Source organism: Perognathus longimembris, chromosome 23, assembly GCF_023159225.1.
Source record: "Perognathus longimembris pacificus isolate PPM17 chromosome 23, ASM2315922v1, whole genome shotgun sequence".
In the NCBI taxonomy this organism is placed as follows: domain Eukaryota; kingdom Metazoa; phylum Chordata; class Mammalia; order Rodentia; family Heteromyidae; genus Perognathus; species Perognathus longimembris.
In genome coordinates this window covers 17,238,798-17,259,444 of record NC_063183.1, presented here as the reverse complement: position 1 = coordinate 17,259,444, position 20,647 = coordinate 17,238,798, and the positions used below count along the sequence as shown (strand labels likewise).

The following is a 20,647-nucleotide window of genomic DNA, read 5'->3' as shown; positions in this document are numbered from 1 at the left end:
CCCTATTTAAAAAAAATAAATACAAACCAAAGGGCTGGAGATGTGGCTCAAACCCTTGCCTAATAAATTCAAAGATATATTTATGTTGACATTGCCTAGAGGGGCACCATTTGAGTAAATAAAAATGCATGATTTATGCTGGGTGGCAGTGGTGGCTCATACCTGTAAGCCTAGCTACTCAAGAAGCTGAGATTCAAAGCCAGTCCAGGCAATCTCTTATCTGCATTTAACCAGTCACAATTCACAAGTAGAGCTGTGGCTCAAGTGGTAAAATGCTAGCCTGGAGCACAAAACCTCAGGGGCAGTGCCAAGCCCTGAGTTCAAGCCCTAGGACACACACACACACACACACACACACACACACAAACACACACACACACACACACCCTCCCTCAGAGAGGGAGTAGAGCCTAAAAGATTACACACCTAACTGAAGCTTTCTAGACAAAACCACAGGCAACAGAGGAGTGAAGAAAACCTGGACAAAAGAATATTCACACGTGGCTAGGTGAGAAAGCACATGGGCACCAGGAGTGACATCACTATAACTGACCAATCACAGCCCCTTATTTTCCCTGTGTCCATATGTCTCCATAGCTAACAAAACAACGGGAGTGGAGGGAAGGCAGGGAGAGTTGTGGGCTGCAAAAGACAGAATCTAAAAGAGTCATCACTCAGAGGAACAGAAGATTTTCTTTTCACAATTTCTACACATAATAGCACAGCTTGATAAGGACATAAATTAAGGGAAACAAGAGCTCAAATACAAGATGATGGACTAGCAGAGTGAGATAAAAAGAGAGACTGCAGACATCCGAAAACAAATGATTTGAATACCAAAATGCTTTATGGAATTAATAAATAAACTATAAATAGAAGGAGCAGCACACTGTCTGTTCTGAATACTGAGATATCAACTTGGAGAGGATCATAAGCGCAGGGAATGTAAAGGAACTGGACAAGGGAATACACTGAAACCAATAGATCCACATATTGATTTGCTGCAAACTATACTGCTGCAACAAAGCCCCCCAAGTGTAATGAGTATTTGTTTCTTCCTCACAAAACAGTCCCAGGCAGGCCAACTTTGCTTGATGTGGTCCAAAATATTGAAACTGGGGTTTTTAGACCCCAAACACCAGGAGTCCCAAGTTATATCAGACCCCCATATGCCAAATAGTGAGACAGGGTGTAGGACAGAGAAAGATTGGTGAGATGGCAGCCATGGGAACATAGCACTTCAGTGCATCTACAGCCATCTTCAGGGGTACAGACATTGGCTTTAGGTTATACAGGGAGAACAGGGGCAAGGAATGAGAAAAGCATGCAGAATTAATACTGTATAAAGTAGAAAGTATGGCCTTGTTGACCATTGGCTCAGTCTTTGTCTCAGGAGGAACTCTGGAGAGGTTATTATTTTATTACTGGAAAACAACAGGAACCAGGTATTATCTTGAGTGTTTGCTTTAAGGTAATAAGAAGATTGCTTGTATGAAGGAGGGCACTTTGCCTTCCACAGAAGCAAGATGGGTATCTATGAAACTGGTCTTTCTTGGAATCCATGGTGATTGCAAAGTTGACTGCAGTAGAGGACACAAGTTGGGGATTTTTTTTTTTAAGTTGCCTCTTGCAATGTGGCTCTTTCAGTTCTGAGGCCTCATCCTTTCCTCATGTCCGTGGTTATAGGAAGTTCTCGTTCTGATGGTGGCAGCTGGCTCCTTTACACATTGCAGCCCATAGGAAGGAAAATGATCATCCAGGGGGTCATCCCTTCCAAGGCGATGACCCACAGGTTGCCCTCACACCTGATGGGCTTAAATTTGGCCACAGGTCTACTGGGACATGCTGGGAAATGTAGACTGTCACTGGACAGCTCAGCTAAAGCTGGAATGTTCTATTCCAAAAAGATCCATGCTTTAGAAAACAGTTAAGTACCACACGATGAAAGAGAAAGAGGATATTCAGTGTCCTGAAAACAAAGAACCCAATAAAAAAAGAGAAGATGTATTCCTTGATAAGACAATTAAACTAGGCATCCAATCTCATAATATTCACCATAAAAAAACAATGATGTTGTTTTGAGAACAGAAGAGATGATTCCAGATACAATTCAAATCTTAAGGGAGTCTCTAGGTGTGATTCAAGTACAGAGTATAAAGGTTCATACAACTCAAGTACCTGTGAACATTTGTTGGAAAGATCTACTTGATAACCAAAGTCATCCACAGCTCCATGCCGGTGGCTCACACCTGTAATTCTAGCTTCGCAGGAGGCTGAGATCCGAGAATTGGTTCCAATAGCCCTGGCAGAAATGTTCATGAGATTCTTAAACTAATCAGCAAGAAGCCAGAAGGTAAGCTGTGGCTTAAGTGGTAGGGTATCAGCAAAAAAGCCAGGTGAGAGCATAGAAGCCCTGAATTCAAGCCTCAGTACCAGCACACCCAAAGAAGTCATTCATGATAAAGAACTTTAGCATAGAGAAGCCATGGCAAAAAGAGCATTAGTAAGCATTGCATCTATTTATACACAGAACTAAACCACTGTGGCAATTTTTGAATCAAAATAACGTGAACATTGTAAAGCTTGATAATGCAACAAAAATAATTCAGAACTGGGAGGATAGGGAGAAGAGATGAGAACAGCAAGAAAACTTTAATGTCCTCATCCTTTGAAGCTAGAATATACCATCCACAATTAAAAAAAAAAAAAAAAAAAAAAGGTTATCCAGGTGCCAGGGGCTCACATCTGTAAACCCAGCTAGTCAGGAGGCTGAGATCTGAGGATTGTGGTTCAGAGTCAGCCTAGGGTGGAAAATGCAGGATACTGATCTCCAATTACCTACCAAATAAGTAGACAATCAATAAATAAAGCTAGAAGTGGTGCTGTAACTCAAGTGGTAGAACACTCGCTTTAAGCTGAAAAGCTCAAGGACAGTGCCCATGCCCTCAATTCAAGCCCAAGATTGAACAAAAGCAAAAAAAAAAAAAAAACCAAACAAACAACAAAACAACCAAATGGTTAAAGAAATGAAATGTTTTTTATAATTACTTTACATAAACTGTATAACAAGGGTCCACAAACTACTGCCTGAGGACTAGCCACCTGTTTTTGTAAGTAAAGTTTCATTGGAACATCGTATATTAATCCAAAATTTGATAAACTGGGTGGCTCATATAAGCATTTTTTTTTCATTTTTATGATCTTCAAATAGTTGTATGAACGAATTTCAATTCATGTCACTTTATGAGTACAATACATCTTGATCCGTGGCACCCTTCTGTTGTTCTCCACCACCTTTGCCAAGCCCATGTTACCTGGTTCACATTACCTGGTTGCATTTTCACAGGTGTACATTGAATATAATGACTACATTCGCCCATCCCTCCTTTCTCCATTTGTCTGCTTCCTCCTCCCCTTAAACTACACCTCCCTTAGACAAAACATGTTTCAGCTTCCTGATGCTCACTTTGTTAAACTGTCAACTAATTGTTCAAAGGAGGTTTTTTTTTTTTTCTTATAGGTCTAGTAACTGGGAAGCTTGGAATCAAGGCTGTTAGATTTGGTGTCTAATGAGAACCTGCTTTCTGGTTCTTAGATGTCACCTTCACATGGTGGAAAGGACAAGGCCACTCTCAGAGACAACTTGTGTAACACACTAATCCCCTGTTGTTGTTTTTTTGTCTCTTGGACTTTCCTGCCCAGTTGGCATCAAACCACTATCCTTAGATCTCAGTTTCCTGAGTAGCTAGGCCTATAGGCGTGAGTCACTGGTGCCTGGCACCAGTTTCATTCTTGAGGGCTCCACTTTGAAGACCTAAAATCTCCCAGTGATCTTATCACCAAGGAGTAGGTGTCAACATATGAATTTGGACACAGATATTTTAGACTGCAGAGCACAGATTGGTAAGTAGGTAGGTAGGTGGATAGATGGATAGATAACCTGTGCTGATCTCTAGTGAAGATGATAGACCTGCATGGAGCCTATGTGCCTGACATATCTGCTGTTCTATTCCTTTAAGAAAAAAAATTGCCAGTACTTGTAAAGAAATCTTTTTAAGTTCAGAGGAATCCTGTGATAAAGGGGTATTTATTTAAGGTTTAATAATTTGTTGAGTTCAAATTCAGCCCTTTTCCTACTATTACATTCATGGCAAACTAAATCTGATAATGCGATTTAAATCCTAGTTTATATATATATATGTATATATCTATATATATATACACACACACACATACACACATACATATACTGGTGAGTCAATCATTCTAAAGATATCAAGGTTGATGGATTGCCTAATGATATTTGGCATTGCTTGGAGTCTTTATAATGAGTATATATATCTATACAAAAATAATAAAATGAGGGGCTAGAAATGACCTAGTGGCAAGAGTGCTTGCCTCGTATACATGAAGCCCTGGGTTCGATTCCTCAGAACCCCATATATAGAAAAAGCCAGAAGTGGCACTGTGGCTCAAGTGGCAGAGTGCTAGCCTTTAGCAAAAAGAAGCCAGGGACAGTGCTCAGCCCTGAGTTCAAGCCCCAGGACTGGCAAAAAAAAATAAAATAAAATGAAATGGACTTGTGTATGTGTGTGTATGTCGCACACATGCACACACACACGTATGTTTTGGTTGTAGGGCTTGAACTCAGGGCTTGGGTTCTGTCCTTTAGCTTTTCTGGCTCAAGGCTAGTGCTCTTAACACTTGAGCCACAGCTGTATTTCTGGCTTCTTGCTGATTAATTGGACTTTCCTGCCCAGACTGGTTTTAAACCACGATCCTCAGCTCTCAGCCTCCCACATAGCTAGGATTACAGGTGTGAACCACCAGTGCCTAGCTTGTAGTGTAGTATTTGAAAACACTGGAAGCAAATATGCTAAGATATTTACAATGATTAATTTTGGCTGATAGGATTATGATTGCCATTTTTTCCTTTAAGCTTTTCTATATTTATTAAATTTTCAAAAATGTGAAGCTATTATAAATGGTTTACCATAAACCAGTAATAAAGTTCTGAATTATAGTTTTGGAAATAGTAATGAAAGATCAGACGTAAAGAACATCATTAGGTCAGGTATGGTGACGCACAGCTATAATCCCAGTACTTAGGAGGCTAAGACAAGAGGATCTCAGATTCAAGGCCAGGCTAGACTACATAGCAAGACCCTGATTTTACAAAGAAAAGAAAAGGCAAAAAAAGGGAAGAGAAAAGAAAGAAAAGGAAAGGAAAAATAGAAAAGAACTAGAAAAAAAGAGTTTGTCATTTTATTTTGAATGATTCACTTTTATAACCATGATACCTCTCCGTATTATATTATTGTATGATATATTTCATATATTATACAAACTACAAAGCATGATTCTTACATGAAGTATAGCATAAAGGAGAATCCCAAAGCAGATGATCTTAGAACTTATCAGGCAATGACTTGCATTGTTCCCAACCTACCTCTCCCCTCTCTTCTTTTCCCTTTCTCTGGATTCACACTTGTCCAGCCACACAGAGCTCTTTGCTGTAGAGGAACTCTTCATGAACTAGGCTGCTCTTTTGCTCCAGTCCTACCATCCTTTCTACCTAAAATTGCATCCTGTTCTCCACCCTGTATAACTCAATTCACCCTTTCAGTTACTGAAGCGCTTCTCAACCTTGCCCATATGTCACAATCACCTGGGGAGTTTGTTTGTTTGTCTTTTAATACTGAGTCCCAGGCCCCAGTCAAGCTCTTCTTATTTAATCGTCCTGGGTTGGAGCCCAGGCAGCAGTATTTTTAAAAGACTCCCTGAGTGATTCTAAATATACAGTCAGGACTGTAAAGCCTCCTGTAGCACCAGTGGGCAGAGTTAATGACTCCCTCTTCCGCACACTCAATGCCCTGAGCTTTCCCTTTGCTCATGAAATTTAATGATCATTGTATTAAAGTTAGTGTTCATAGCAAGTGTTGAGTAAATGCTGAAGGTTCTCACGTTCCTTCCCAAGCAGGCTTTAATCCTCACCAGGGAACAGGGACAGTGGGATGGGTGTGTCACTTTCAGTGGCACTGGGAGACATCTTTTGAGTTTTGAGTCCGCTTCCCCTCCCAGCCCCCCACCCCCTTCACAGCCTCATCAGCAGAGCACCTGGGTCTGGTGTTTATCTGTTTAGATACCACACAATGTAAAGAATTAGTGTTTGAATCCAAACATAACCTGCCCTTTACCTCTCTCTTTTGTGTCATTGGACATCAGGTGTTTTTTGTTGTTTTGGTTTTTTTTTTTTTTTTTTTTGCCATATCCTGCTACTTTACCTTTCAAGAGCCAGTTGTCAGGTGTTCTTTATCAAAGGCCTTCTGAAAAATCCAGTCTAATTACGGTCTCTGTCCCCAGACTGCCAAACCGCTAGGTCCTATCTTTCCAGTGTTTGACACTTTTAAGTGGAGTCAGTTCTCTCCCTGCTGTTTGTTTGCCTTTGTCTCACTGACCTTGGCATCAGTCAAAAAGTGGGAACCTTGTGCATTTGTGTGTGTGTGGGGGGGGTGGGTGTGTGTGGGTGTGTGTGCGCGCGCACACACTGGTCCTGGGGCTTGAACTCAGGACCTATGTGCAGTCCCTGAGCTTTTCTGCTCAAGGCTAGCACAGCTTAAACCACAGCCTCCGCTTTCCACCTTTTGGGAAGTTAATTGAAGAATTTCATGTGTTTTCCTCCCCAAAGAAGCTTTGAACCACAATCCTCAAATCTCAGCCTCCCGAGTAGCTAGGATTATAGTTATGAGCCACCAACGCCAGGCCTTGCCCATTTTTATTCATTGCAAGCTTCTGAAATGCCTTTTTTCCCCCTTTTTATTCACATAAATTAATTGTACAAGGGGATTTCATTGCAATATTCACATACATGTATAGAATATACTTTGGTCAGACTACATGATCATTTTATCTCTCTGCCCTTTATAGGAGATCTTAGTGAGTGAATTTCATTAAGCTCTTTTCATGTATATATAAAATGTAATTCCCTGCTCTTCTTTTTTTTTTAATTTTTATTTTCCTGGTATTGGGGCTTGAACTTGGGGACTCCCTGTCTTGCTTGCCTTTCCCCATCAAGGCTGGCATTCTCCCACTTGAGCTACACCTCCTCTTCCAGCTTTTTGCTGGTTAATTGGAGATGAGTCCCATGGACTTTTCTGCCCAGACTGGCTTCAAATTGAGATCCACAGATCTCAGCCTCCTGGATAGGTAGATTATAGGCGTGAGCCACCAGCCTGCCCTTTGTGATACCTAACACTGATGGGCATGTGCATGCCATCTGGAGCACCCTGTGTTGGGTGAGTATCTCAGCCTCCCCAGTTACAGGAGGAAATCCTAGACCCTAGTCATGTCGGGGGAGGGGGAGAGGGGGGGAAAGAGAGGAGGAGAGCTCAGTATGCGAAAAAGCAATCAGTTGTGTCAGCAAAACCAGAATCCCATAATAATACCACCTGCATAAGTCCCTGGCAGTCAGGGAGGCAAAGCTAGCAGAGCTTCCTTTCTTCAAACTCATCTAGAAGGAAGCAGATTGCATTGAACTGTCTATGCTTTCCTATTAGAATACTATTTCTAACCAGGCATGTAGTTCAGGGGAAAAATGCTTACTTATGTATGTACATGGACCTGGGTTCAAAAACAAAACAAACATGAAAATTGTGTTTATGTATTTGTTTATTTAACATCCTCAGCTCAGAGACATGGATGCTGGTTATTGCTGCTCCTCAGAACCACAACTTGGCAGTGGCCCCAGCAGCAGGTTCACAGAGGAACTTCCCAGTTAATGAATATTTAACTTGCAAGGGAAATTTCCAACCCAGATTTAAGGAAAATTTCCCTTTCTGTTTTCTTAAAGTCCCCAGGACATAATGAGAAATAAGGTGTGGTACAATTGGATTTATTTTAAATTTGAACAACCTGTGTTTATCTTGTATACTTTGTGATCATCCGAAGCTACCCACTAACCTTTCTGTCTTGAGTCATTTATTACACAGCAAACTATTGCCTAGTTCCCTTGGAAGTTATACAAATTAATTAATGTTTGGAAAATGACTCAAAAATTTAAATCGGTCTATAAATATCAGATACTTGTGTTTTTCCCTGCTGAGAGGCTCAGGTAATTCATAACCTCTTTATAATAAAGGTAAAAATAGTGTACTTGAGCTTACAATTAAATGTGATTTATATGTAGTTCATATAGTCTTTACAATCTAGGAACCATTTAACAGGAATGATTCATATTTCATAACTATTATAAAAGCATTTTATGACTTACAAAAAGTAATTATCTACTGTGACTGACTGATTTAGACATTGTGTCTCCAGCCATTTCTGAGTTCCTCAAGTTTACTCAAGGTTCATATTTAACCCATTAATACTGACAGATGTGGTTATCTTTAAATCCTCACTTGACTTCAAAATTCTAATATTTATTTCCTGAGAAATCTACCCATATTCAACTTTGCTATACTCCAAACCTCCTATGTCAAGATTTATCACTTTTATATTGCAGTCATTAAAACTGAACAAAATCTTAATAGTCCTTTTATTAACTACCATACTGACTTTGTATAGTTGAAATCACCACATGTTAATTGGATTTAATTAACTATTTTAAACGACGCGAGATCTTGACAGTAGACAATAGCACAGGGAACTCACAAGCAATAAAATTGGAGTCAATATTGCTACTTTATTAAAACTTAATGAAACTATTCATAATCTTATTTATTGTGTGCAAGAAGAAAACTGTGTTCATTGTGAAGACAAAAATATCTACTGAAAACAATTTTCTTATCATCTAGGTGAATATTCAGAAATTAGTCAAAGGGTCCACCATACCCAACCTCACGGTTCTGCCATCTGCTCATCGCACCGATCCCCATTTTACCCCTGTGCCCGTGTTACAGCGGGATGCCAGTAAAGGTTAGTGACTCAGTAGCCATGTTGTACTGTAGCGTTGAGCTGGAACCAAGGCTTTGGACTCTGGCTCAGCCATTAACTTTCCTTCATGACCTCAGACAAGTCACCCCCTCTGGCCTGGTTCCCCCTTATGTAAACCAGAATGTTAGAATCCATGGTCACTGGGGTCTCTTCTGTCTTCAAAACCCATCATCCTTCACACTTTATATACATCTTCAGATGGCAGTGCTGTGGTGTAGTAAAGGTGTTGTTGTGTTTGGGTGATATCATTAGAAGATCTCAAGCATCTGAGCAGTTTCTATTCTGATGTTATTCTCGCAGCATTTAAAATTTTTATTTTCAGAACACAATTATGCAGAAATTGGAAGCTAGAATTCATGTAACTAGACATGGTCTAGGATGTCTTAGATTCTAGTTTTAGATAACCAGTGGATTTCTCAGTTGTTGTTTTTTTATGTTGTTTTGTTTTCTTTTGTTTGGTGTGTCAGTACTGAGGCTTGAATTCAGGTCCAGGATGTTCTCTCTTATCTTCTCACTCTACTACTTGAGTCACAGCTCTACTTCTGGCCTTTTGGTGGTTAATTGGACATAAGAGTCTCACAAACATGATCCTCAGATCACAGCCTCCTGAGTAGCTAGGATTACTGGCATTAGCTATTGGTACTTGCCTAAATTTCTGTTTTTAAACAAAAAAATATTATCTCTTCCTCAATTCCTAGAATTTTATCTAGCATTTTGTAGATTTGAAATGTTGAGTGAATGAATAAGCAAATGAAGACATAAGTGAAGAAATGATGCAGGATTAAATGTCACAATGTCACCATTTTTACTTTTTCTTACTATTTAATTTAATAGGTAAAAGTGCTAAAGAATGTCTATTTGGATCTCCTTCCCTATCTTCAAGATAACTGAGTGAAATGGTCTTCAGCTATTCCTACCTAACTCTCTGTCATATGGAGTATTTAGTACCCACAGTTAGTTTCCAAGAGTTCTCTGGCATCTGGGATTCAAAGTCTTTTATTTTCTATTGTATCTTCTGCTGACCTCCCTCTGTTATAGTAGAGAACCTTGGAGCAGTATAAGTCTCTAAATCTGTTGAGCTTCCCACAACTGTAATTATTTCTTTCCTAGTTATGAGTCATTGCTCAGAAATCTTTATGACACCTGCTTTCTAATTAGCTTATGTAATATTTACTTCCTGGGAATACAAAATAACACTAGTGGAGTTTCTATTCTGTGCTTCAATTTTATCTTGTATCTTTATTCTGGATCAAATTAGGATGAATGAAATAGTGAATGAACAGATGAATGAATCCATCAATCAATCCTTACTATATATATATATATATATATATATATATATATATATATATATATATATATATATATTACCACTGGGGGCCAGTGTCTCACACCTGTTCTCCTAGTTATATTGGAAGCTGAAATCTAAGAATCACGGTTTGAAGCTAGCCCAGGCAGGAAAGTCAGTGAGACTCTTATCTCCAGTTAACCACTAAAAAAGCTAGAGGTGGTAGTGTAGTTCAAGCGGTAGAACACTAGCCTTGATCACAAAGAGCTCAGGGACAGTGCCCAGGCCCTGAGCTCAAGCCCTGAGACCAGAACAACCACCACCAACCCCCCCACCCCAAAACAAGAACCCTCCAAAACTATGCAACAAAGATAAATCTAGAATTAGGGCAACTTGATCCCCTCAAAAATCACATCTAATAGTATTTTGCATTTTTTTTAATTATTTAATCATTTTACAAAAGTAATGATTTTATACTTGATATTCATTTATAATATACTTATATTGTGTTTTATATTAATATCTATCAAGTGTCTAATATTTAATTGTATTTAAATTATCTACTAGAAAGCATATGGGTCATCATAATGATTAATTAATCAGTTAAGCAACATATATTTCTGGAGTACTTGCCTCGTATCTGGCACGGTTCAGTGTAACAGGAGCATCTGGAAAGCACACGCCATGGAAATGCAGGCATACTAAATGGACTCTTCAAGCATCCTTGACGTCCTTAACTGTCATCTAAGACTTCCCCTGGGTCTTTGCAAGTCCAGCATGAGACAAAAGATGAACAACATGCACAAGCAAAACTGTGTGTGGAAAGGCCACAATAAAATTCCCGACTCTGTTTTTGAATTACCTGATTAAATAAAAAAAAAGAAAGCTTCCTTATCACCCAGTGGATAAAGATACAGATTTCATGGGACACACATCAAGATTTCAATCCAGGTCCTGGGCAACCTCAGGTGAGAGGTCTGAATAAAGTCTGAGCCAGTAAGCAAGATGGGCCTGACCCAACCATCACCTCCATCTCCATCCCACACATGCTGGTCTCTAGGCCCCAGCCTCCTTCTCACATCAGGCCTCCAACAGCGACCTCTGCCTTGTAAAAGCTACTTTCTACAGCTTCCATCCTTTTCCTTCACAGATTGTTTCACTTTATAGCGATGTCGTTGTGAGTGAGTCTATTTACTGTCCTCCCCACTGGAGAATACGCAACCTTCCCAGCTCCCCACTGCACGCCCAGCCCTCAGAATAGTTCCTGACACAGAAGACACCCATACAAATTATCACTTGAGTGAATGACAGCCGAATGTCCACACTCTAACCTATTCAATAGGAAAGTAAGAGTGAAATAAGGATATACTAAAAGAATGGTGTTTAAAAAAAAAAAACATTTTAAAATGAGAAATGGTAACTGTCATACAAACACATGTCAAAGAGCTTGTTTACTAATCAATGCAGAGAAGAAATCTGTAAGCTACTAACTGGTTCAAAGGAGAATCTAAAGAACATTTTTAGTAATATTAAAATAAATTTGTAAATGGTTGCAAAACTGCCTTTTCCATAAGGTGGGAGTGAGGGGGTATCCTTTTACCAGAAGGATTTTATGTTCATGTTTACAGAGAAGACTTATTCAAACGATCAGTTTTTATGAGTTCATCTTAATACCTACTGAGTTGCAAAAGAGTCTGATGTAAGTCAAGATTCAGAGACTCTCTGGAGAATCCAGCAGTCCACTGAAAAATTATCCAGTAATCTGGGGGGGGGGGGCAGGGGCTTGAATTCAGGGCCTGGGTGTGGTCCCTGAGTTTATGTGCCCAGGGCTAGTGCACTACTGCTTGAGCCACAACCCCATTTCTAGCTTTTTGGTGGCTAATTGTAGATAAGAATCTCACAAAATTTCCTGACCAGCTGGCTTCAAAGCATGATCCTTAGAGTTCAAACTCCTGACTAGCTAGGATTATAGGTGTGAGTCATTGGTGCCTGTTTTGTTTTGGAGGTTTTTTGTTGTTGTTTTTAATATAAAGTATGACTGATTATAACAAAGGACAGGATTTCAAGCACACAGATTTTATTTATTTCAGAATCAAGGATCTCTTTAGTTCTTAAGGCTGTGTGCCCAATTTCTTTGAATTAAAAAAAGTAACATTATTAGCAGTAATCAAAAATGTTCTAAGTACAAGGAAGTTTCTGCTTGACTTAAAACTATGTATCTACCTTAAAAATGAAATTACCTTAGTGTAACCTTGTTTCATATTACTGCTATTAGAAATGATATTTTTCCTTGGGTTACAATTTAAAGACTAAATGAATGCACATTGGTGCTCTTTTGTGTGTGTGTGTGTGTGTGTGTGTGTGTGTGTGTGAGAAAAGAATTAAAGCACTAGCATGTAGACTTACAAATAAGACAATGAGGGGAGCAAGCTGAACCTGTGAAATCTTCAGAGCCCAGACTTGGAATTGCTTGGAACTAAAGTCATATTCTCTGAACTCTTCTTTTTCTTAGGAATTTTAAGTTTGTTACAACGGGGACTGATTCCTCCAACAGCCAGGATCACCTGGCAAAATCCACCCATGAAACACAAACCAATTCCTCTGCATAATTTTGAGGAAGCACACAAGGTCACAACTACAGGTAAGACAAGACACTCTTCACCCGCATGCTTAGCTTTTGCTGGGATTTCACAGAAACTCCTCCTCATAGCCTTCTCATAGCCAACTTTCATTCTCAATAAGAGGATGAGAAAAAAGTTGTAAATGTTGAGTTCTACTTCAGCGACTAAAGTAACCTCGGCCATCTTTGAAAGTAATGTGTGGAAAGCCCATTTGTGTGTGTGTGTGTGTGCGCGCATGTGTGTGTGCAGGTTGATATTTGCAAGAGGCTTTCAGTTTGGTTTGAAAAACAAGACAGATATAATGAAGATATGTAAATAATTCAGAGTGCAATAGAATCACTCAGTTGGATGGAGAAGGGCAGTGCCATGGAAGTGCAGATGGGTCAGGGAATTGAAGGCAGCTTGGAGGAGAGGCTGGGTGAAGCTGGGTGTTGCGAGAAGATGCCTATCCAGGAATCACACTTGCTGCAGGACCTCACTAGCTGCAGGGCCTCAGCTTTCCCAGTTACAGAATGAGGCACTTGGGGCTAAATTAACTTATCTGTTTAATAAATATGTATCAAAGTCTTAGCATTTAGGTACTAGAGATCCAACAGAGGGTGAGTTAGATAACATTTCTGTGCTTCTGGTGATTCTATTCTAGTGGAAGACACAGGCCATAAGTAGGTAAATAAATGAGAATTTAAGTTAGAGACCTAAATGAATGCGTTAGAGAGTGAGAGTGAGAGTGAGGGGACTGTGTGCCCATGAGGGGCAAAGTCAGGGGATGTCTTTCAGAAAGGTACAAACCTTAAGCTGATATGAAAAAAGCCAATCATTTAAAACTCTGGGAGAAAATATTCTAGGCAGAAACCAGGACAGGAACAAAGGCCCCAAGGACTAAGAAGCACAGGAGAAAGAAAGACAGCTCATGAACAAGGGAGAGAGGGAAGAGATCAGACTAGACCTTAGGAAAAACCTACTTATTGTGCACTGGGGGGGTCCCTGGTTTGGGGTGCAGAAGGGAAAGAGCAAAGTCCAATGGGACCCCAGGCAGGAGAACACTGCAGAAAACAGGTAAGCTTCTTATACATAAGCTAAGGCTCACTGGCCAGGGTCAGGGAGGGGTACAAATCTCAAGGAGGTCACAGAAAGGAAAGAAAGGGAGGCTCAAACTGGACCCGAGGCAACAAAAAAAGCAAATCGTTTGCCTGGTGCTGTTTCTCGGTTCTGCAATCCTTGCTACTTTTTAAAAGATGACTGAAGCCAGCTGCTGGTGGCTCACAAGTGTAATTCTAGCTACTCAGGAAACTGAGATATGAAGACTGGGACTCAAAGCCAAACTGAGCAGAAAAGTCCATAAGGTGCATGTCTCCAATTAATCAGCAAAGAGCCAGAAGCAGAGGTGTGGCTCAAGTGGTAGAGTGCTAGCCTTGAGCACAAGGAAGAATGTGAAGCCCTGAGTTCAATCCCCAGTACTAGCATGCCTCTCTCTCTCTCTCTCTCTCTCTCTCTCTCTCTCTCTCTCTCTCAATGAATTAAAAGATGGCTGATTTGTGTGCCAAGGGCTCATGCCTGTAATCCTAGCTACTCAGGAGGCTTAGATATGAGAATTGTGGTTCGATGCCAGCTGGGGCAGGAAAATATGTGAGACTCTCATCTCCAAAAACCACCAAAAATGCCAGAAATGGAGATATGGTTTGTGGCAAAGGGTAGAACACTAACCTTGAGCATAAATTCTGAGGGACAGTACCCCTGAGTTTAAGCCCTAGGACTGTCACAATAAAAAAGAAAGAAAGGGGCTGGGAATATGGCCTAGTGGTAAAATGCTTATCTCATATACATGAAGCCCTGGGTTCAATTCCTCAGCACCACATATATAGAAAAAGCCAGAAGTGGCGCTATGGCTCAAGTGGTAGAGTGCAAAAAGAAAAAAGAAAAAGAAAGAAAGAAAATAAAAAATTTTTAAATGGCTGAAAAAATGTGCCTTTCAGCCTTCTTGAGGCAGCCAGATAATTGAGGCTTCAAACCAGGACTCTAGATTACATACTGACAAATCCTTACTGGAATGCTATTTGTCAGTTCTTTCAAAGATTGTTGTTATAGAACCAACAGAAAAAAAGGAATTGAGCTGAAGGAATTAAGATGAAAAAAACCCTTGTTTTATTCAATTAATCATTTAGCTAATTTTTGTGTTCCCTTTCTTGAAAAGAGTAATCTAAGGATTTTTCTCCCCTGAGTATGCCAAGCTCTGGCTGTTTGTAAAGAGGAGTTGAGTTTTCTGCAGGCAGCTGGGGAGATGTGATTGAAAAACCCTTAGCTAGCATGAAGGTCCCCCGCTCCATGCACTCAATATGTTCTCAAAAAGTGTTTGCTTGTAGATTTAATTAATTTCAAAAATAATCTTTATGGTGCCATGCACCTGTGTTACTTCCCCAAGTCACTTAAAGTTTTTAGTCATGTATTGCAAATAGCTACACAATAGAATAGTCTATCAAATGCAACTCTATTAATTATCTTGTATATGAACTTGGGAATATTTCTATTTAAAGAAGCCTTATAAGCTAAGCATCGGTGGCTCATGCCTGTAATCCTAGCTACTCAGGAGGCTGAGACCTGAAGATTGCAGTTTGAAGCCAGCTAGGGCAGGGAAGTCAATGAGACTTGTGGATTTGTCTCCAATTAACCACCAAAAAGCTGGAAGTAAAACTGTGGCTCAAGTGATAGAGTACCAGCCTTGAGCAAAAAAAGCTAAGGGACAGTGCCCAGGCCCTGAGTCTAAGCCCCATTACCAGCACACACACAAAAAGCCTTATAGTAAAGCATTTTGTAGGCCAACTATTACCTTCTAACTGCTCTTTTGGATCTGCCTTTTCACATAGGCAGTTTGCAAAAGATGAACTAACCTGGCATCTGGCGAGATTGTGGTACTCCCCTGCTGCCAGCTTTCCTTAACTCATTGGTCACTGACGGTTCATTGAATGGATGCAGGAAAAGACTGACTGACAGTTGGAGACAGTGCCATTTGACTTCCGGGGTACAACCCTAAGAGCATGCACCGTAGGCCTCATTCTTCTTTCTGGAAGAGGTAACACTGCCCTACCTCCATCCACAGCCCCCTTCAGTACGTTCCAGAAACAAGATATGGTTTCACCAGAAGATGCTTCTATGAAGAAAGAAAAGCTACAGGTATTAATCGGTCTAATTTCAGAAAGGAAAATGTTCTGATTTACAATATTATCTGTGAGATTATTTTTTGGGTGTGTGTGTATAATATCTGTATAGTATAGAACAGCTGGAGCTGCTGCTGGGAGTTATATTCCATTGTGCTATGTTGTTGTGTTATGATAGGTTATATAGTGTTATGTTTATGTTGTTATGTTTTATGTTATACATTATATTGTTAAGTTATGTTTGTTTTCTATTATGCTTCTGAGATACTGAGGATCAAACCCAGGGCCTTCTATGTGCTAAGAAAGCTCTCTGCCACTGAGTTACATAGCCCCTGATGTTAAGAAGAATGGTGATTATACCATTTCAATGCCACTGTGACACTGTCAGTCCTGTCACATCATTGTGAGACTCACTAAGTGATTGCATCAGCTGATGTTACTAGCTGATCACTGTTCCAGGAGTCTAAGCTATTGCTTACATCCAAACTTGTGTTGTACTGGGTGTGTCTCTGAAAGTGTCTTTAAGCGCAGGCTAACAAGGCAAACCTCCAGTTTTTCCCAGAAGGCCTCAATAAAGAAGAGGAAGGTGTTCTGTATTCTTTAACACTTGCACCCCCCACAGTACCATATAATTCATTCTTGTGATGTCATCCCTAGCTTAAAGGTGGTGAGGCTTATGTAGTAGGCTTTCTCATGCCCACAGGCCACAACAGATTCGTGATAATTGAAACTTTCACCACAGAAAGGAGACATCTGGCAGTGTCATTTCTCTGCTTACCCAATGTGGTCTTGCTTTGTTTTCAGCTGCTCTCATTAAAAAAGAAAGAAAGAGAGAGAGAGAGAAAGAAAGAAGGAAAGAAAGAAAGAAAAAGAAAGAAAGAAAGAAAGAAAGAAAGAAAGAAAGAAAGAAAGAAAGAAAGAAAGAAAGAAAGAAAGAAGAGAGAAAGAAAGAATAAGAGAGAGAGAGAGAGAAAAAAAGTAACTGGAGAGTGGCATGGAAGACATTAGATCTGGCTATGTCTCCAGTCAGTGGCTACCTGTTCTTCCTGGGCCTTCACCTTCTAACACACAGATCTTCCTCAAGAGGCTCTTTGTATTTTTGGCAGTGGTGGGCTGTTTCTCCTGAAAGAGATTTCCAGGCTGTTTATGTAGTAGCATGTCATGTGACACCCCCATTGCCACGGCAAATATTTGTGTTTCATGAAAAATGAGAGTTAAAAAAAAATCAGTGTAAATGGCTAAATCCCAAGACAGACAGGCCTTCCGGCAGTGCTTGGCCAGCACCATTATTGTTTTAGATTCAGCTGTTTAACAGGCTGTGAGGCGGCCACGGGCTAATGTGCAGAATGGGAACAGGCAGAGGCACCTGTTTTGATTCTCACCCTGGTGAGCACTCAGGTTCCACAGTTTCATAAAAGACATACCTACAAGTAATACAGATATCGTGACTAAGTTGTAGTCAGTATGCAGTTGGCCTCAAAAATATTTTTTAATAATAACATATTTTTGAATGCTAATTAGCTCTCGTTTTAATCCCCTACTGCTAGAAGCAGTAATATTTAAAGACTGTGGTCCCAGATTGGTACAATATTTCTGAATTGGCTCTTCAGTGTAGCTGTAATTATTCATATACTTGGTGGAAAATGGACTGAGCATGGAACCTATAGAGATTTATGCTAGGAGAGCATAGACCACCGAGACACCAAGAGCCCATCACCACCCAGCGTAGTTTTATGTGGAGGATTGTGCCTTGACATCTGACTATACTTGTTTTTGTCAATATTTACTTTGTCAAACTCTCTCCTCAAAGCAAATGGGGCTTGGCAAGTCAAGCTCATGTCTAGGGTGGGAAAGGTCTTCCTAATTATTAGCTCCTGATGGTAGGGAAAGAGGGAACAGGCTGGCCCAGCAGGGAAAACAAGGCAGGGGAGGGGGGTGGGGGGTGGGCACTGTAAGCCTTCTATTTGTTTTGTAAAATGGCCCATGAGAGTCATTTTGATTTAAACCATGTCTTATTCTTCATTATAGGGGAGAAGCAAAAGCTCAACAGGATATTCTGATAAGGTTTGTAATTTGTGTGACTAGTTGAATATTCGGGATTTGTCACCGGATCTTGCTTGCTTTGCCTGCAGGGCAAAACTACTGAGTGGAAGGGGGTGGGGGGTGGGTGAAGGGAGGCTGCCTGACAGCTGGGACAGCAACAAAAGTTCTCTTGGCTTCCTTTCTAAAAGAAATTAGATCATGCTTTGGGGGGCGCGGGGGGGGGGGGGTGGGGGGTTGGCAGAACTCCCACCATGGTTCACTTAAGGTGGAAAACCTTCCTATTGCAGTGGATGTACAGTTCAAACAAATGGCTCACGAACCTCAAAATGTGGTCAACTCACAGCAGTGATTTGATTATTTATTTTGATTGACGTTATAGCCACCACCAAAGAATTTCATCCTTTCAAAGTATATTTATCAAATAAGATGTTAAAAATAAATTCAATTGTTCCCTAGCATGCACTTCCGTGTGTATGTGTGTGCACACACACCACGCAAGTATAATGCAGTGGCCTAGGACATGAGATTTAAAGCTTAAAGTTATGCCAACTACAACTGGTAAGGACACAAGAAAGCTACAAAAATGTAATCATCCCCACAAAATGCAAGCACAAACAAACAAGGAATGTACCTGAGAAATGGGAGCATGGTGGGTTCTCTTTCTGAGAGGAGGTGGAACTAGTCACTTAAACTCTCAGAACCTCCCTTTTTCCTCTCTGACTGCTGGAGTGACACTGTCATCTTTCTCCTAACACTGCTGAAAGGACTCACCGGGTTTTTCTGTGGGAGAGTGCTCTGGAAATGTAAAGCACTCTGGTCATGACTCAGAGGCTCACTTTAAAGAGTATTTTGTAGGCTTTCCCTTCATAGTGCTTTTCTTATCAGTTAAAATTTTAGAGGGAAGCTGGCTGCCAGTGCCCACACCTGTCATCGTAACTACTCAGGAAGCCGAGACCCGAGGATCATGGTGTAAAGCCAGTCTGAACAGACAAATCTCTGAGGCTCTTCTTTCCAATTAAACCACCAAAAAGCTGGAAGTGGATTTTTGGCTCCAGTGGTAGAATGTCAGCTTTAATAAAAAAGAGAGCCAGAGACCCTGAGTACCAACACACACATACACACACACACATACACACACATACACACATACACACATGCACACACGGGTTGGGGGGGAAGAAGAAAACAACAAATAATTTTAGAGGCAGCTGAGCCACCTCTTTTTAAGGAAAGAGCCCCCCCTTTTGGGTCCCCTTTTACTTTTACACCTGTAGGTTTGTTACTAGATAGGGCTATGTTTACAGTGATTGTAAACAGTCCTACTGAACCCCAACTAATTGCTCCTAGATAAAAATCAGTGCAATCAGATCTTCAGTCTCCTCCCAGTGACTGCTTATTTTGAGGAAGAGGAAATTGTGAAGCATATTTACAAGGTTAGCTATGCACATGGCACTAAGCTTCGGCCCTCCTGGCAACCACAGAGCCTCTGTGCAGTCATTGCCCCTCTGGAAAAGGGCTGACAGAGTGAGCCTCCAAACTCAGTGCCCTTGGCTCATGCCAAGTTATAATCTTTTCCCCATGGCCAGGTCTTCAAATATGACTACTGCTACTATTACTGTCTCCAGCAACTAACACAGAGTGCTTTCTCTGTGCTGGGCCCTATTCTTGGCATCCTAAATGGGTTACTTCATTTTTCCAACCTCTCTACACTACAGGTACCATTATTATTTTCATGTTACTGGGACACAGAGAGATTAAGTCATTCAGCAACTGGAACATACATAACATACAAAACGAGACTATATGACCCCCCATAGCAATAGAAAAACCTTCAAATCTCAATTGTTTTTTTATGACAATCTTTCTAAAAATATATCACATCTCTGCCTTACCTGATATAATTTGACATGTTCTCTAGCCAATATCATCTGTGGAAAGGATCAATTTTTTCAGTATTTGTATCACATCCTCTGATTTGTCTGCTTGTATCAGCTCTAACAGTTACCAACGTTTTTCATCTACTGGATTATTTAAACAAAGAGCCAAAACTCAAGAAATTGAAGAAGTTTGAGTCTGTCAGGTTGATCCAAATATTTAAAGAAAGTGAAACTATATTAGAGTTTGTAACTTGTTATTTCAAGAAGTTTGAGGACTCTTTGTTTAATTTGTTGTTGTTGTTGTTGTTGCAGTCCTGGGGTTTGAACTCAAACCTCAGGTGCTCAAACTAGGTGCTGGCCCTGAGCTTTTGTGATCAAGGCTAGCCACTTAAGCCACAGCTCCACTTCTGGATTTTTCATGGTTAAGTGGAGATAAAGGTCTTGTGGTCTTTACTTTGAACCATGATCTCAGCCTCCTGGGTAACTAGGATCACAGGCATAAGCCACAGGCATCCAGCTTCTTTTTGTTATCTCAAAGCAGGCATCTAACATCTCTGTTAAGATCCTCTTAACTCTAATTAATTTGGATAATTATTTTCATGTATAGAACAAGCAAACAAATATACTTACACAGACTAAATTTGTAGATATATTTGCTGCTGGGATGAGGAAGAGAAGAATGGGACTAAAACAAAAGAGGAAACTTCAGTGATATATGAGCGTGTGTGT

The 20,647-nt window shown here is 40.4% G+C and overlaps 1 protein-coding gene across 1 annotated transcript in view; it reads left to right on the top strand.

The window, feature by feature from the left end:
- The first annotated feature begins 3,860 nt into the window (after positions 1-3,860).
- The window catches only part of Iqch (IQ motif containing H), a 135,155-nt gene continuing 118,368 nt past the window's right edge, over positions 3,861-20,647 (top strand). Inside the window, exons 1-7 of the mRNA XM_048333123.1 lie at positions 3,861-3,903; positions 5,627-5,679; positions 8,799-8,919; positions 12,738-12,866; positions 15,941-16,024; positions 19,389-19,474; positions 19,628-19,756. Of these exons, the coding sequence (XP_048189080.1) occupies positions 3,861-3,903; positions 5,627-5,679; positions 8,799-8,919; positions 12,738-12,866; positions 15,941-16,024; positions 19,389-19,474; positions 19,628-19,756 (645 nt within the window). The remainder of the gene's footprint in view (positions 3,904-5,626; positions 5,680-8,798; positions 8,920-12,737; positions 12,867-15,940; positions 16,025-19,388; positions 19,475-19,627; positions 19,757-20,647) is intronic.